At 31.0% G+C, this 18,256-nt stretch overlaps 4 protein-coding genes across 7 annotated transcripts in view; 2 read left to right on the plus strand and 2 right to left on the minus strand.

Moving 5' to 3' along the window:
• Window positions 1–321: 321 nt before the first annotated feature.
• LOC122630654 (tyrosine-protein phosphatase non-receptor type 9) lies at window positions 322–9,914 on the minus strand. Of its 3 annotated transcripts, none has more exons than XM_043815412.1 (10): window positions 9,427–9,914; window positions 7,985–8,218; window positions 7,809–7,898; window positions 7,559–7,699; window positions 2,411–2,680; window positions 1,936–2,324; window positions 1,619–1,858; window positions 1,394–1,544; window positions 1,047–1,254; window positions 322–951 (listed from the first exon to the last, which is right to left on the minus strand). In XM_043815412.1, exons 1-10 carry the CDS (start codon window positions 9,457–9,459, stop codon window positions 722–724), a joined length of 1,986 nt encoding a protein of 661 aa, XP_043671347.1. In that variant the 5' UTR covers window positions 9,460–9,914; the 3' UTR covers window positions 322–721. The 3 variants fall into 3 exon arrangements, with proteins under 3 accessions (XP_043671347.1, XP_043671357.1, XP_043671339.1); XM_043815422.1 differs by having other exon boundaries at window positions 2,417–2,680; window positions 9,427–9,913; XM_043815404.1 differs by lacking the exon at window positions 9,427–9,914 and having other exon boundaries at window positions 1,619–1,852.
• An 87-nt stretch (window positions 9,915–10,001) lies between these two features.
• Window positions 10,002–11,243, plus strand: LOC122630679 (complex III assembly factor LYRM7). The gene is made up of 5 exons (XM_043815458.1): window positions 10,002–10,337; window positions 10,440–10,512; window positions 10,679–10,749; window positions 10,837–10,918; window positions 11,020–11,243. Exons 1-5 carry the CDS (start codon window positions 10,314–10,316, stop codon window positions 11,145–11,147), a joined length of 378 nt encoding a protein of 125 aa, XP_043671393.1. The 5' UTR covers window positions 10,002–10,313; the 3' UTR covers window positions 11,148–11,243.
• A 248-nt stretch (window positions 11,244–11,491) lies between these two features.
• LOC122628034 (glycerol-3-phosphate dehydrogenase [NAD(+)], cytoplasmic-like) overlaps window positions 11,492–18,256 on the minus strand; it is an 8,474-nt gene continuing 1,709 nt past the window's right edge. For both annotated transcript variants that reach the window (XM_043809843.1, XM_043809852.1), the window contains exons 2-8: window positions 17,346–17,526; window positions 13,255–13,395; window positions 13,040–13,178; window positions 12,729–12,841; window positions 12,410–12,640; window positions 12,133–12,332; window positions 11,492–11,704 (exon numbers count right to left, since the gene is read on the minus strand). In XM_043809843.1, coding sequence (XP_043665778.1) covers window positions 11,677–11,704; window positions 12,133–12,332; window positions 12,410–12,640; window positions 12,729–12,841; window positions 13,040–13,178; window positions 13,255–13,395; window positions 17,346–17,526 — 1,033 coding nt within the window. In that variant the 3' untranslated portion in view covers window positions 11,492–11,676. The remainder of the gene's footprint in view (window positions 11,705–12,132; window positions 12,333–12,409; window positions 12,641–12,728; window positions 12,842–13,039; window positions 13,179–13,254; window positions 13,396–17,345; window positions 17,527–18,256) is intronic.
• On the plus strand, window positions 14,374–17,178 carry LOC122628045 (peroxiredoxin-6-like). Its single transcript, XM_043809866.1, has 5 exons — window positions 14,374–14,535; window positions 15,963–16,119; window positions 16,240–16,457; window positions 16,791–16,866; window positions 16,966–17,178. The coding sequence occupies exons 1-5, from the start codon at window positions 14,453–14,455 to the stop codon at window positions 17,092–17,094; spliced, it is 663 nt and encodes a 220-aa protein (XP_043665801.1). The 5' UTR covers window positions 14,374–14,452; the 3' UTR covers window positions 17,095–17,178.

Below are 18,256 nucleotides of genomic sequence, written 5' to 3' on the forward strand. Positions count from 1 at the left end.
ACGTTCTTTATAAGATCTTACATAAACTGCAACTATTCATTGGCCACTTTAAAATGACGCTGTCGTAATGTTTCAATCAGTTAAACAAATTATTCTTATATCTCATTTCTGCAATAGAGTGCAGATTATCATCTTCTCTTTGTCAATGCACAAAGTAACGATTTAACTCTCTCATAAGAATTTCTTGTGTTACTTTTTATAAAATTCTTTCTTGCTAATAACTTTTAAACAAAAGACTTTTATCAGTAAAATTTAAAAAAGAAAGAAAAGATAATATATATATATATATATATATATATATATATATATATATATATATATATATATATATATATCGAGAGAGTATAAAATAGAAAAAATAAATCTGTTCTTGCCACAAATATATTACTCAGACAGTTTAAATCTGTGTGCTCTCTTTGCTACGTCACGCTATCTCAATCGAAAATTCGTGAGCAAAATCAAATGAAATAGAAATATACAATCCCTACTTACTGATTTGGCCTTTTTTTTTGACAAACTAGTTTGTATTCAGAATATCCTGAATGTTAGGCTAATATAACGCTAGAAATCTTAAGGGTTACACATCGAATGGCAATGATAGAAAAAAATAAGTTTTAGTCATTTATACTACAAGTAAACTATGAGACAGGACAGAGCTGAATACGCATACTCAGGAAGATTATCAACCTACTTCACGTCTATCGGAATATATATATGTATCTTAATCAGAATCTTCTTCGACCGTTGGAGGTAACATAGCAAGATGTTGAGGACTAAGCATACCCCTAGAAAGTGCATATTCTGCGAGAGCACGATGACAAAAAACATACTGATCAGGCATTTGAATACTGTAGGCTCTTTGTGCTCGAATTTTTTCAACCGTTCCACGGATGTCGACAGTTCCTGTGTCTTCTAATCGAGATATGCAGATATCCAAGGTGCAAAATGTTCCTGAAAATAAACAAATTTTATAGATATTTCTTTGTTTTTCGAACAGTGAATTATAATAAATGAAATCGACGGAAATCGTAACAAATGTTTAATACCTGTTCTGCCAATACCAGCACTACAATGCACTACTATAGGTGGGCCTCGTGGATGTCCCGCCCATGTATCACCCCTACTTGTTAATAATTTATTTTGTTGTTGTCTTACTAGGGATAGGAATTGTAATAAAGCTCTAGCTGATTGAGGAACGCCATAATCCGGCCATGCTGTGTAAAGCATGTGACACACCTCTCTTGTTTCATCAGTCTGAATTTTAATAAGTGAAATAAAATATATATATATATATATATATATATATATATATATATATATATATGTGACATAATTTATGAATAGTCATTATATGTCTATAAATCTGATCAATGTAAAATTAGGATGTTATTACCTTGTTGTTTGTAAGAAGGAGCATAGATATCGTATAGTCTGGATTTATATCAACTTCTAAAGTTGTTACGGTGAAGCCACCTGCTTGTACTTCATCACCTGGCTCTGGACCCCAATACTGTGCACACTTCGTACGTCCTCGTTCTACTACTCTAGATATTTAAATAAGAGAATTTATATATCGATTTTATCAATAAAATTGTTTAAATTATAAATGAAAATTTACCTTGTAGTCATCACAATAACAAGAGTTTGCTGTTCCCATATCATTCTCCAGAAATCCCCACATGTCTTTGGAAGAGGTCCCTGAGTACTAATAAACGCGTTTTTTTGTTTGTAACCATCAACAAAGTTTGCATTAATATAATCCGACGTTGCATCGCCGTCTACTTGAGAAAGACACACTCTGCTATGATCGTAACAAAGCACATCCGTATAACGATTTTTTGATTGATTTGGCCTTAATCTGAAAAAGTGATATATACATACATACTCAAATGATCGTTTGTCTATTTAAAAATGAACTTTTATCGAGACACGTACTTTGCATTATTAAAGGAACCATCGGGTGGCCTTTGCCTAATTTCTACATATTCCGCTACGAGGCCAGCACGACCTCTTGAATGTATTTCCTCGATAAGCTGTTCCATAGTAACTGCTTGCAGTCCGAGATCGCCATGAAGGCTATCATCATCGCTAAAACCAGAGCTTGCTGAGGACGGAGGCTGTACTGGAGATGGTGCTTCGTCGTTTGCCATCCACACATCACCATTAGTAATTTCAATATCTCCAATGTTTGAAACACCATTCTTTACTTTATTCTTATCGATTATAGGACTAGTTGGATTACTAATCGGTGTTCCATTAGGATTCTGATTAACTGTATGATTCTTTAATGTAGGTGAAAGTGGGGTTCCCACTCTGGGAGTAACCTATGTGATCAGAGAAATATAATATAAGATAAAGTAACGCTTTGATTAGAAAAAAGGAGCATAGAAGAACATGAAACGTTTCTTACGCAGACCTCACAGAGTTCACCCCCGCCTCGGTTTGTCATGGATTTAAGACAATGTAATAGCCATGCCTCATGCTGTATCTCCAAGGTGCCTCCTAGCCGATGTGGCAATGATTCTCGCGGTATATGTAATGTCAATTGAGGAATGGATACAGTAAATACTCGGTCCCGCAGTTTTTCACGAACGAACAAACGAAGGATTTTGAAAGGTGCCTTGAACCAAAGTGGTGCAGTTACAATTAAAACCTTCTTAAGTTTTGCTGGATATCCTCCCTGTAACAATAACCATTAAAATGAAATAAATTCGATCGATAATGAAATAATACTTTAAAAACGTACGTGAGTTTGGCGCTACGAGAGTAATGCAAAAAAAAAAAAAAAAAAAAACAAAATAACATTAAGAAAAGAAGCAAAATGGAACGGAAGCGGCGAGCTCAATCAAGCCAAACGATCGATATCATTTTTTGTCTTCGTTAGCTCTGTACTCTTAACATACGACACGAGTTCAGAAGGCTAAAGTGAAGAAAATGAAAAGAATTTCAACTACCGGCCGCGTCAATGCATAAATCATTTTTTTAAGCGCCTCGTTCGTGACCTTTGAAAGACATCGCAATAATAGAACGATGTATACATTTGGTACATGCAGTGCCAGCTGTAAGCGATGCTCGAACTACATATTTAACACGAAGAAATCCTTCGCAAGATAGACGATGGAACGTAGAGTGACCACACAAGAGCTATAGGTCGTGATTATAATTTTAGATTCTCTACGTGAAAAGGAAGAACCCAAAGCCAAAAACCGGAAGATCTTCGGTTTATTAAAATGTATAATCGACGAAGAGTTACGAGCCTATAAAAAGCTATTCCCGTAAAACGAAAAAGAGAGAGAGAAACAGAGAAACAGAGAGAGAGAGAGAGAGAGAGAGAGAGAGAGAGAGAGAGAGAGAGAGAGAGAGAGAGAGAGAAAAGAGAGTAAGATTCGAAGTATTAAAAAAGAAAAAAAAAAAAATTTAACATGCGTCTATAATTTTCTTCGCGCCGCTGGGATACATAAATAAGCTTACAAAATCACTACCGAAATTGACGTGAAACATCAACGGAAATGAGAAAAAAAAAACATAAAAAAAAAAAATATAATAAATAAAACATTCATTCCGGATATGAACAAGCAGTTCCTAAAGGATTGCAAAATCTTCGATATGGAATCATTTGTATAATTAAAAAGAATGTACTCGGAGAAGCTACCTCCGACCCTCTCTGTCGAAACCAGATGGCGGAAGTACCGCACGACGTCAGCAACACTACTACACCACCACACTACCACCACCATCAACACCACCACCACCACCACACTACCACCACCACTACCACTACCACCACTATCACCAACCACCCACCACTATTATTCACCACTACACTGTTCACACTTTACAAATTCGAAATTTGAAAACGATAAATTGTATAACATATCTTCCCAATATAGATCACTTTCAAAATCACAAATAAATTTGTACTGCGATGTAAATAAAAATAGATAAATATCTCAGAAGAATTGTTTACCAATGTAGCTCGATCTTTTTGGGATCGAGATTGCCGGTAATTTGCCAAAATAGTACCCGGTAGAGAATCGATAACGCGCGCGCTTAATTAATCCACTTCGCCGAAAGTAAGAAGATACTCGATAAAACGACGCAACACCTTCAGCTAAGGGAAGTTCACGCTGTAAGGAAGAAACGAAATCGAATTGAAAGAAATAAATGAAAAAATGAAAAATAAAAAAAAATAAAAAATCCATGCACGAAAATATTTCCTACGAATTTACGTACGAAAGCGAAATAGAAAGAGAAAGAGAGAAAAAAGAAAAAAGAGAAAAAGAGAGAAAGAGAGAAAAAAAGAAACTTTAAAAAACAAAGAAACAATAACTACACAAGTTCATATTTAAAATCACTGGCCAGCGGTCGGTCGGTTGGTTGATTGGTTGGTTGGTTGGTTGGTTGGTTGGTTGGTTGGTCGGTCGGTCGGTCGGTCGGTCAATCGATAAGAAGAGATAAGTATAACTGTATGTGTAACGCGCCGCTTAACAAGGGCTCGAAAAGGGGAAAGCGAAAGAGAGACGTCGGGGAAAGCGGAACGCACCAAGGGAAACGAGGTCGGATTAAGGGAAAATATATGTTTGAATAATTGTTGTTCGAAAGAAACATGGAAATGTTCTAACAACTTTTCGTTTTCGAAAGAAATAAAAGAGGAAAGTAAAGAAGAAGAAAAGATAAGGGAAAGAGAGAAAAGAAAAAAGATAGAAAAAGGATCAATCAGGTTAAATCCCTTTTAATCTTGATACGATAGTGCCGCAAAGGGGTCACGATGATTACTGACCGCGAGCGTCGCGACGTTGTCCCCGTGTAACGACGCATGCGCAATGTGAACTTTTTCTTTCTCTCTTTTTCTGTCTCCCACTCTCTCACTCATTCTCTCATCCCCTCTCAACAACCCTATGACGCTCGTAATACGTCTCTCCTTCTCTTTCTTATAACCATTATATCTATATGTCTCTCTCCCTCTCTCTCTCTCCCTCTCCTTCTCTCTCTCTCTCCCTCTCCTTCTCTCTCTCTCTCTCTCTCTCTCTCTCTCTCTCTCTCTCTCTCTTCAACATATTTCAACTTTCTACCACCGCTTTCCCTATGCGAATTTCGTTTCTCCCTCATTTCAGTCTCAGAGGTATACGACATAGAAGGGTTGTCGTATACCGATGAGTATATATATATATATATATATATATATATATATATATATATATATATATATATATATATATATATATATATATATATATACATATATACACATGTATGTATGTATGTTTGTATGTATGCAGTACACGTACACGTTTATATAGGGCGATCTTTTAAATATTAATAAATTCATAGTCGCGTTTTATACATCAGAATTAATATACAAAAAAAATATCTAAATAATTATCACTATACGCATTCAGTTTTATAGCAATAATATTACAAGAAGTATTCTAATATGAAATATATTTAAAAATATCTATATTTCAAAATAGAAAAAAGTTTTATGTATTTTAATAATTACATTAACTACGACTTTGTTTATCAGATGTTTGGACATTTAAAATAAACTTCTGAATAACTCTTTAGAATCACCCTATACATAAACTGACCTGCATAAAGTTTTCTTCCGAGATAACTAAATATAGATAAAGTAAATCGATTTTAATCAAATATTAAGTAAAGAAAAAAAATCCTTAACGCATTGTAAGTCTCCGTATAAGATCTACACTGTAAAACACAATGGACTCCTACTGGCCTTCTCTTCACCACACTTCACCGTTTAATGCATTTACGTTAACAAGGAAAACTGTACCTTCCTTAGCCGAAGGCCGAGATGAGATTATCGACTAGAGCGAGAGAGAATACACGAGCAGGGCGAGCGTCGTGAAAACAGAGATAGCGCGTTCTAGATTTAACATTAGAAGCGTTTTACGCGTTTCCTTCCGCTCGGCTATGACACTATAACCTTCCTCGTTGAACGCTTCATCGAACGGACCGTGAAACGTTGATGATCTTATAGGCTGAAGATAGACCAGCCGTGATTAACTTAGTTTTAAACGATCGAACATACAAAATGCCTTTACTTAGAGCTTCTTCTTTACATTATATGAAAAGTTATATCAATTTTAAATCATCCCGCGCATTTCTTTTCTTTTCTTGTATTTATGCTACGAACGAAAACCAACAAATCGGTCATCGTCATCGTTCTCGTCCTCCCTTTGAAACCTTTAAAACTCTTATTAGCGATCTCACACGACACGCTTCGACGCGCAATTATAGCCCTGCTTGCTTGCAGCAGCGCATAAATATCCTTTGGCTTCGTTGCTCTTTGAACCTGCACCCTTGTAACTCGCGAGACGTTCCCTGTTGTCGAGACATTTTAACGATTTTCGTCTACCATCCTAATATATACGGCCAAGTATTTCCTGCGTCAGCGCTTACTAGTAATAAAGTAACGAAATTTCGCATTGGCAGGAAAAAAGCGCAATCGAAAGGCGGTTGCACTAGGAAAAATAAAAACAACGCACTCTCTACTCTCGATTTTTGATAAAATATATGCATTTCTCGATCTCCTGGAAAAAAAGAGAGAGAGAAGAGGCTACAAATAATATGGACTAATAATATGTGTATATATATATATAAAATATATAATATATATATATATATGTATGCGTGTTACTCGTTTGTTACTTATTCTTCATTCAAAAGGTTATTAACAAAATCTAGTCTGATTTTCTAATTATTTAAATCTACAGGTGCGGACGTGTCTTACGAGTTTATTATCGATGGCAAATGCGATCGATCAGAAGACGCAGCTGTGTACCACGTTGGAGCGTGTATCGTGAGAAACCGCTCGGTGAAGACGTTCGTATACCTTCTAGCCAGAAATATCGGGTTTCGGTACTTATTTTCTGTGAAAATATGTTTAAGTGAAGTAGCGTTATTCATTTTCGAGATGTGATTAGACTTTTTTGTGCAAATAGTACGTAACGAATTTCGCTCCTCGACAATACCGACTCGTTTTCATAATTTTCAATGCGATAACGTCGAATGAAATATGTGATATGATTTTCGATGAGCGGATCAATGATATCGACGCTTTCGCCCGTAACTATGATTATCTGTAACGGAGATTATTTTGTCTTTTCTTTCTTTTCTTTTTTTTTTTTACATTCCCAGAGACACATGCTCGTCTTATTAAGAGAAAAAAAGAAAAATAAATACAATAGGTATGGCATAAAAGATGCTGTTAGTACACAGGAGGAAGAGTGTCAGACATACTTTTTAATTAACTCGTTACGTAAATTACTACTCACAACAAAAAATACATTGATAATACTGTACTACTTTGTGAAAATCAAGTATGCACTTATAAAGGATTTTATCTTTTGTGTTGGAATAAAATATGTCTTGTGTGCATATGTAATTGTTGTGTAAGGTAAAGCACTTTGTGCTTACCCATATTACATAGTTTTCATTTATAAGCGTTCATACATGCTTCACTAATAGTGTCATATTTTTATGTAATGACATCGATAAGTTTAGTTTGTAGTTTCAGGGGAACATATATCAAGCTTACCTTTAGTAGAGTGAGAATTTTTTGCGATAGATCGTAGTCAAAATTTTGGTACTTGCTATCAGACATGTCATAAATAAAAACCAAACCATGTTTCTGAGTATCTGCACTTTCGAGAGCCGCATCTAATTGATATACAACACCCTAGAAAAGCAAATTTTACTAATAATATTATTGTTAATCTTCCTAAATTATTATTTGTTTTCAATGTTCTAACAATTTACAAACGTTCTAGCAAAAATTATTTATTAACCTGTAAAGTAGTTTGATGTGTAGTATTTTGTGGAAGATGTAAATGTGCTGTAAAGATCGCTATAGCAGCACCAGTTGCATCCCTTGAAGGCTATAATACAATAAACATTATATAACTTATGTTGTACGTAATATATAATTACCATATTGTTATAAAATAATTATTATCAATCTCACCAGAACAGTAAATTTTCCTGTACGTAATTCGCTGAGTAATGGTTCTTGTGTTGGATGCAAAACAGCTAAACCTTCTCTTCTTCTAGTAGCTTCATGCTGTTCGTAAAGAGCTAAAGCTCTACTTACTTCAAATTTTCTGGCTGCTAAAAATTTGACTGCTGTACTCCAGGAAACTGGTCCGGCACGTCTGCCAGCTCGACACTTATTCACAGCCTCTATAAATTCTTTTGTAGCCTGCAAAAATAGTAACGACGAATGAAATTTCTCTTTAAAAATATTTATAATTTCTTAAAATATTGATAAATATTGTAAAATATTATAAATATTAAAATGTTCATAAATACTATAAAATATTAAAAATATTTAAATATTTATCAATATTTACAATACTTATAATTTTTAACAATGTATACGAATCCCGAGGAAGCAGTTCTGACGCATTTATAAAACCACCAAGGAAACAGTCACGATTGAAAAACGATACGTGAGGTTAAATATTTTCAAATGTCCCATGGTCATTTCACCATAATTTGTGCACATGCCCTGTATACCGATATAGCTTCCGGTGTCCGGCTACGTCCCCACCAAGCATCACTTCCGGCATCCCATTCGCTAAGAACCGGTTAAAGGCATCGGAGTCGATGTCAGGGTCAAGAAATTCAATACCTTAACTCGATATGCTTACGAATAATTTGGTAGGCGCCAAAAAGGAATCGATTCGATCTTCAGCCAATAAAAATTTCGATTGACATTTCGAAATAAATTTTGCGTTTTATATCACATCAATGAATTCATTTATCGAACAATGAACGAATGAGCGAACGAAGATTCGTTCTATGAAATGTCATCGACTTCTTTGTTGACGACAATTATTACGAATTTAAATAACACTTCATATATATTTCAATGAAATGTCAAAGAAAAAAATGTCTAAGAGAAATGCGTTTACCGGTGTATAGTAGTATTATTCACGAGACAAGATTTAGAAAACATGTGAAATGTTTAAAGACCGCTTGTTTACAGCCTAACATGATTCATAATAAGAGAAAGCGTGAAGAGAGGAAGTGCGCGCAGAGTGTAAAAGCTATCATTGGCGCGAAGTACGTCTGAAGAGTAGTTCTGCACGTCCATATAGCTTCTACCAAATATGTCCAGCGTTTAATACCACTTCGGTCTAATATCTCAACAAAAATCGTTATGCGTTTATCCGTATCTTAAATACAATAATGGAAATGTCTCTATGTTTAAAAAGGAAGAAAATTGAAATTTTATTCCGATCTCTTATACTTCTTCATCATTTATCTTCTACGTGAAAGAACAAATTAATATGATTGATAACGCACAACGATTTCCTTATGAAAATATTCAAAAGTTGATTTTTATCGTTTCCACGCGTTCATTGACAGTGCAACGATGCGATTAAGCTACTGACAATCACTTACTTGTTCTTGCTCGACGGTTAACGTTGCCGCCATCTTGACTTAACACACACGCACACGCGGACGCACGCACGCACACACGGACGCACCCACCGACGCGCAGAGGAAACGGGAACGCGACACACGACGCGACGACGCGCTTCACACAACGCCAAGAGATTATTTTTCTTCTTTCTTTTTGCCTCTTTCTCTTTCTCTTTCTCTCTCTCTCTATTTCCCTCTCTCTCTCTCTCTCTCTCTCTCTCTCGCTCTCGCTCTCACACACACTCACTCCCTCTCTCACAATCTAACGAACGCACGTCTACGAGCGTACATATTTCAATCTTTACGCCGATCGTGCTTGCCGATTCTCGCCTTGTTCCATCGTCGTAAATCGACAAAGTCACCCGTATAATTTTGCCGTGCGTCTCTATTTTTTCCCGTCCATGTTAATACGGCGATAATGATAAACTCGCTCAACCGCTCGGTCTTCCTTCTCTTCTCAGGGTCAGCGCCATTTTGAACATGCTTCGAACGTATGCATGTGTGTGTGTGTGTGTGAATACACTAATTTTGTACAATTAATCTATATAATCCTTTTCAAAGTAATTTTTGTTCTATCTTTCTTTTGACAGTTTTTGAATAATCTTTTTTGGAGAAGTAGATCGAAAAACATTTACTAATAGTTTTTCTTATCTAATTTGGAAAATTTAATGATAAATCGTGTTCCATGAAATTTCTTAATACGGCACTGCGACTGGTGTAAGGTTATCCAATCAAAATGCGAGATGCTGCTAGTATTCTTTAATGCATTTTCTGCTAGATATTTATTGCATGCAATCATTGTTGTAAATAATTGAAGTTTTTATTACTTAATAATTATTTGTTAAATAATAAGTTGTTTTTAAAATATGGCAGAAATCCTTCGACGAAAAGTAATCTTCATTTCTATTTTTATGCGATTACGTTGTTCCAATTATATTTTTGAGGTTAAGCTCATTGTTTTTTATTAATTGAATCCTCTTTTTTTGATTCAGGTATTGCATCAATTTAAAAAATTACACAGAACTAGATTAAATACATTTAAAGGAGATGAATATGCATTGAAAGGTAATTTTTTTTCTTTATAAAAAATATATATAAGATCTTTTAGTAATAAGTCAAATCTTTATTCTGGAGAATGTTTGTTTTCTTTTTTATTTTAATAAATAAAATATTTTAATAAAACAAATCATTTAAATAAAATTGAATTGATACATTAGTGTATATCATTTAGTTGTGAGGGCTAAAATAAATGAAGAGTACCGGAAGAATAAAGATATTATGAATTATGCTGATATAGAAAAGGTAATACATATATGTATACATTATCTTTAGTATGTAAATAACTTATGTCTTTCTTGTATTTCATTCTGATGAAATATTTTTTTCCAGTTAAATAAAACTGCGCAAGAAGTTGAACAAGAAATAAGGAAGACCGTAATCCAAGCAGTCGAGAAGAAGCCTGGAATATTTGGTAAGATATGAACAGTATCATGAGCAGAATTCCTAAATTATTAATTAAATTAATATCTTTTCATCAACAATAAAAATAAATTTATGTATTAATAATTTCAGCTCTTCGAATTACACCTGAAATGTTAGAGGACAATGCAACATGTGGAAATTCACTTAGTTCAAATAATAATCAAAGTAACCTAGCTAATAAAAAACCTGTGTGTGGAGAGAATATCAAAAAATTGTAATTTTCGATAGATAGATTTCCTAAGAAAATAATTTCCTAGATTGTATGTATAATATGATTGATTAGAGCTATACATTTGTATATAGTAAAAAAAAAATATTTTGTGTCATTTTAATAGAAATATTATTTATTTATTATTGTTATTTTATTTGTTTACTTTATAGTAAAATACTTTATGGTAATTTTAATTATTTCATGTCAGTGATTAAATTTAAAATGTTTGAATTCAAAAATTATGTATACATTTACACTGCACTATGTTAATTACATGAATGTTTAAAAATTATCTGTAAGTAGAGAAACAATTAATTTTATATTTTCATTCAAAATCATTATAGTCAATAATAATGAGTAAATTTTTATTTATAATATATTAGGTACAATATGTTTTATCGAATGATATACGTAATTTAATGATCCTTAGCTAATCACACAGCCTTTATCGAACTTTTAAATGTATTCTACATTTATTCACGTAAATTTGAACTTCTCAGTTAAGAATTTCCATAAGTATATTTCACTTATGTTTTTTACTCCACAGCTCCCTCAACTCTCAACCTAAAATCATTAAACGATTTTAGATCCAATGAAAATAATTTATACAGATTTCATAATAAAATAATTTGTTTTACATTTACATAAGGGAAACGAGAATCATTAGTATCATCATTATCAAATATTATCATTAGTATAATCATTAGAATCATTAATTAGATTAAAACGTTAAGATCAATTCTGGTAACTTACCTCTTTAAAAGAAACTTTTGTGAATGTTAAGTTCAGTCGACTAAATGCTATAACTTTCATGCAACATGCTATAGAAAAACGTACGCGAGTTTTTTATACTTTAGTATTTTAAAGAAAGTATTATACAAATCATTAAAATTTTCTGAAATTGTAAAATGTAAGTTGGTAAAATATTTAAAAAGTAATATTTAAACAATCCTTCCTTCTTCCCATACAACTATCACGATATATATACTAACACATGTTCAGGATGAATACGAATTTGATCGATCAAATCAGCCGGTCTTATTTCTTCGTGACATATACGTTGTACAGCAACAAATAATGGGAATTTATCCAACATATTTCTAGCTTTTATCATTGCATGAATCTCATCAGCTGTAGCTGGACCTTGTAATTTTTGTCCGGCAAGAAGTTCCGCCTCTAATTCTCTAATACTCTGTTATTCATATAAAATAAATTGATGTATCAATATTAATGTGTAATATATTTTTTAAAAATTATTTTTATTTCTACCTTTCCAGTTTTAACGAATTGTTCACATATACGACGATTTCTTCCACCATAACAAGTTGTAATCAAATCAGCTACACCACAGCTTTCGAAGAACGTTTCAAGTTTCGCATTACCGAAAAAAGTATTAATGAATTTTATCATTTCCATAAGACCCAATCTGATAACAGCAGCTTTCGTGTTATCTCCTAATCCTAAGCCATCGACGAAGCCAGCAGCACATGCCACTACGTTCTACAGATGATAATAATAGTGAAAAAAAAAAAGAAAAAAAAATTAAAAATAGAATAATCATAAAAAAAAAATTAAAAATCTTTTTCACCTTAAGCGCACCACATGATTCAACAGCTGCTGTATCTTCAACGACTACCACACGAAAATTAGGTGTTTGTATAAGATCCCTCAATATTGGTGCCAAACGTTTATCCTTGCAACCTATATATACATAGTTCGTATAGATTTTATATTTGAACAGCTTTATATATATTATAATCGATATGTGTACATATATATAAACGATATATATACATATAAATATATATCTATATATATAATTTATATATGTGTGTATATATATATATTCATTTTGTATCAATTGTTATTAATTAACGATATAATAAATTAATTAAATACCAATGGTAGTTTCACAGAATTTTTCTTCGGCAACTTCATTTGCCAAATTTGCCCCCATTAGTACGTGACATTGGATCCTCAGATTCTTTTCGATGATTTTAGAAATAAGCTCGATATTTGTACCATCTTGATCAAAACCCTTAAAGGGAAAATTTATGTAGACATACGTGTGATGTTATCTTATATCTCGTGATGTAATTTCTTTTATGATCTACCTTAATCAATGACAAACCAACAGCAGTTGGTTTGATTTGTCCAAGTAACGTAGCACAAAGTGTTCGAATAAATTGATGTGGTAAAACAAAAACCAATATGTCAGCATCTTTTGTAGCTTCAACGACGTCCGGAACTGCTACCTAAAGTAGAAAAATAATTAAGAGTATTTTTTTCATTTCATTCGTATTTATTTTATCATTTTATGTTAATTGGATTAGTATATAGATAGACTACACATATGTGTGGGCGTGTATATGTGTATTAATTAATCATTTATCGATTTATTAAATTATTACTCAATTGCAGTTTTCTTTCTTTCTTCTCATTTTTTATCACTCATATTAAATATTTAGTGCAATATTAATGTCTATGCGATTAGCATTAATGCAACAACACCTTGACATTGATCTATAAATTCATCCAAGGTCGACATATGAAAACGAAACGTGCAGATACATATATATATATGTATATATATATAAATGTACAACTCGACAAATACCGAGTTAAATCGAATAAAATTGTTTAATCAACATGATACTACTTGCAAGCTCTTTTATACTATTTACACATATTTTATATATATTTTATATTATCGTATAATATTATCATATACACATATATATATATATAAATAGAAACATGAACGAATAGTAGATAAAATTATAATTTTAGTACAATCTTATTAAAAATATATTTTCAATGAGTTATGAAAATAATAAATATTCGATTATTTTTTCATAAAAAATTTTCTTATCTCGTTAATTTAATTAATGTTATCGTTTTCCACGTGTCTTTGATAAAAGTTACATGATATTTTCTTGTTTTTTCTTATCTACTATTGATACTGAACTCATGTTAAGAAAATTATTTAACAATGATCTTGGCTTCTATCGTATAGATATATTATAATCACATCAAAAAATATGATCTATCAGAAATATGATCTATCATAGGATTTTATCGGTAGTGAAATCTTATATAGAAAATAGTTTTTGCATTTCCATTTCAATCATCTAAAGAATCAATTCTCCTAACGTTTCACACACAGAGATAGAACTGAATCATCCGATATGACCAATGATGATAAGAGAAGTTATATTGTGGATCCGCTCTCTTGTTACATCAGTCTACATTCGACTCTTTCTGAGTACACACTTGTCTTCGGTGATATATTTCAAACTTTCTTTTTTTAAGATGAGATTAAACTCAGTTATTCCAAATTTTAAGACCGAGACCACTCAAGGTCCAATTGAATTTTACGAATGGCAAGGCAATTCGTGAGTAAATTCTTGTATCTTATACATATTATAGATTTTTATTTAAAACTAGTAGATTTTTAGAAAATAAAAAGTATAAAATAATAATTATTAAGATCAAATATCAAGTATTAAATAAAAAAAAAGAATATGCAAATGTAGTGGATCAAATTGTTATGTGTTTATCCTATAAATATTATCAAAATTGATCGATCCTAAAGCAAGTTACATATATGTATATATATATATATAAAGTATATATAAAAAAATGAAAACGAAAATTTTAGAATAATTTATTATTCTAAAAATTATATTACTTAGAATAATTTATAGATCATTTTATAATTTTATAATTGGATATTAATAATCAACATGCAAATAAAATGATATAAAACGATTAAGTCAATTAATAAAAATAAAAAGAAGAAGAAGAAATGAAATTTTGTGATTATGTAATAGATAAGTCTATTCTTATCTACTTTTTATTTCGTGTCAATGATAATATGTATTAACAATGATCCTCGTGACATGTTTTTAACCATTTGGTCGGTATTAAGAAAAATAGTAGATTTAATTCGTTTGTGGTATTAGATATCAGGAAAAATAAAATTGGTTCACTATTAAACGAACTATTCCTATTGACTTAAGTTATCTAAAATAAGATATGGAGGCATAATCGAATCGAACACATATATTAATTGATACTGTTATCAAGTGAAAAATAAAAAGTGGAGATGGTCTCCTCTCTTGAAATTTTAATTAAAATAAAAATAAAAGAAAGAAAAGAAAAATGCGTTATTTTAAATAATATTTAAGTAATATTTATATTATTGTGCGAGGATATGACCGAATGAACGAGCATTGGCCGTGATCTTAAATAGTAACCAGTTGCAAAAAAGACGACTAAATTATCCTTGGCACTGATGTTAACGTGCCAAGTAAGCTCTTTACCGATCCACGATACTTTCTCATTGTACATGTCGAATATATTGATCATTCATTATTGTTGAATTTGATAGATTTATTCTTTATCATTGTATAATATTTTATCGTTATTTTTAGTATCTTGAAAATAATAACTATTTTATAATTTTTAATATGTAGTAATTTTCAATACCAATAATATCTAATATAACGTTATTTCTAATATCTAAAAAATAATTACTAATAATATCTATTATAGTAAAGTATATTAAATAGTATAACTCTCTTTTTACTATATTTTGTTATACTATATTTTATATAATATAGTATATATCAAAGTATATTATACACACTTTTTGTAACTATACTATATATAATTATTTTATTTAAATATAATAGATATACTGTATTTATATTACTTATATATTATAAGTAACAATATTTTTAATAATTAAAAACATAATTTAGTTACTTTTAATAAGATATAAATAACATTATATAAAAAGTTTTATAAATTCTTTCAGATGGGTAGTTCTCTTTTCTCATCCTGCCGATTTTACACCAGTTTGTACTACCGAATTGGGTCGTATTGCTGTTCATCAACCCCATTTTGAGCGACGTAATGTTAAACTTTTGGCTCATTCCGTAGACAAGCTCAAAGATCATGTTGACTGGGTGAATGTAAGTGTATCACTTATTATTCATTAATGAAACAAATAAAAATCCATTTATTCATTTATCTTAATTTGAATGTGATAAAAAGAAATTAACGAGTTTTATAACCTTCCTATATGAAACAAGGATATCAAATCTTATTGCCGTGATATTCCCGGAGCATTCCCGTATCCGATCATCGCCGATCCAAATAGAACTTTAGCAGTACAGCTCGATATGATCGATGAGGATAGCAAAGATGATCCAGAAACTGCTCAAACTGTTCGAGCACTTTACATTATAAGTCCAGATCATCGACTTCGTTTGTCAATGCATTATCCAACTTCTACTGGACGTAACGTCGAGTAAGTTACAATTGAGTCGGTGATCATGAAAGTGATTTAAATTATATATGTATTTATCGTTTTAAAATATTTTGATATTCGAATTTGAATGATTTAAAAATTATTTTCCTATAATGACAAGCACATAAAATAAATCTATTTATTATTAGAAAATAATTCTTTTGCGTAATTAAAAAATTTTTTAAATAATATATAACAAAATATATATATCTTTTTTTTTTAATATCTCATACTATTTAGATCACTTTTATAATCTATTTAAATAAACTATTTAAATAATCTTCTTTTTATTTCTTCTTAATTCAATTCTCTAATTTAATATTTCTTACACAGCGAAATGTTACGTGTGATCGACTCTCTACAGTTGGTCGATAGAAAACCGGAAATTGCAACGCCTGCCAATTGGATCGTGAGTTTGATTTCTTTTTTTCTTTCTTATTTATTTTTATGTTAGGTAAGAAACAATAAGAAAAAATAACTTTTGTTAACGAGAACATTAATTTTTCAGCCTGGAGAAAAGGTCATGATCTTGCCAACTGTAAAAGATGAAGATTTACCTAAACTCTTCCCTAAAGGAGTCGATAAGGTTTCCATGCCATCAGGCAAAGTTTACGTTCGTACAACTACAGATTATTAAATATTAAAATGTTAATATAAATAATGATAATATACATGTTATCCTTTCATTTATATACTTGTATTAAATGAATATAAAAAATGATTCTTGTTTTCTTTTAATGATTTTATAAAAACATATAAACTAAAAAAACTAAATCAATGTTGATTAAATTTATAATTATATTTTAGAAAATAAATAAAATCTTCTCTGCAAATCTCTTCGTATTTATTTTTTTAAGAAAAAAAATTTATTTCTTCTAAAAAACTTACCACATTCTCTGGGAGTTTATGTCCTGGAAGATACTTTATGTTTTCATGTAGCTCGTTAATTATACTTGTCAGCTTCTGGTTATTTATTATTTCTTCATATACGTACATAGGTACGCGCTGGACAAATTTGTTATTATATTTGGAGACATTTGCACCAATGATCTTTGCTATTGCTGAGCCCCTGAAAGAGAAAATTCATGTTAGTATATTTTTATAATTTATCTTTTCCTTTCTTCTACTTATTTACAGTCTTTCTTTTATTATCTTGTTCTTTTTTATTATTTATACCATACGATATATATCATTTATTACATTTCTATATTGCTAAATTTAATATCAGAGTGATACAAGTAGTATTACCATATGTAAAAGATTAGACACTGGATTAGAATCGAGAATGGATGTCGAAGAAAATTCTCTCGCGAATTTAAATACATCAACTCTGTAAACATGTTCTTTACATAACTCATTCCTGCATTTCATGAAAACGTCGCGGAGAATTCTAATTCTACTTAAACGTAATATTTACAACATGAATATATCATGAAAGTACTGTCGATTTGATCGACGTATATTTACAGAATTTTTCCACATATCAATCTCATGAATTATGCTATTTTAATGCGAAGTTTTTTATTGATCTGTCTATAACAAATAATTTTTAGTTTCTTATATTTAATAGAGAATATTAGAGAGAAAGAAAAAGAGTCTTTTTTTTGCCGGTTTTTATAAATGGATATCTACAACCTTTTTTTTTGTACATTTATATTTATAGTAGTGTTCATTTGCAATCAAAATCATACTTAATAAAAAATTGCTTTTATGCAAAGTGACCACTATTACATAAATATGCAAAAAGGAAATTATAGATATTCATTTAAAGAAATAATAGATATATATTAAGAAAAAAA

The sequence above is a fragment of the Vespula pensylvanica genome, chromosome 1 (assembly GCF_014466175.1).
Source record: "Vespula pensylvanica isolate Volc-1 chromosome 1, ASM1446617v1, whole genome shotgun sequence".
NCBI lineage: Eukaryota > Metazoa > Arthropoda > Insecta > Hymenoptera > Vespidae > Vespula > Vespula pensylvanica.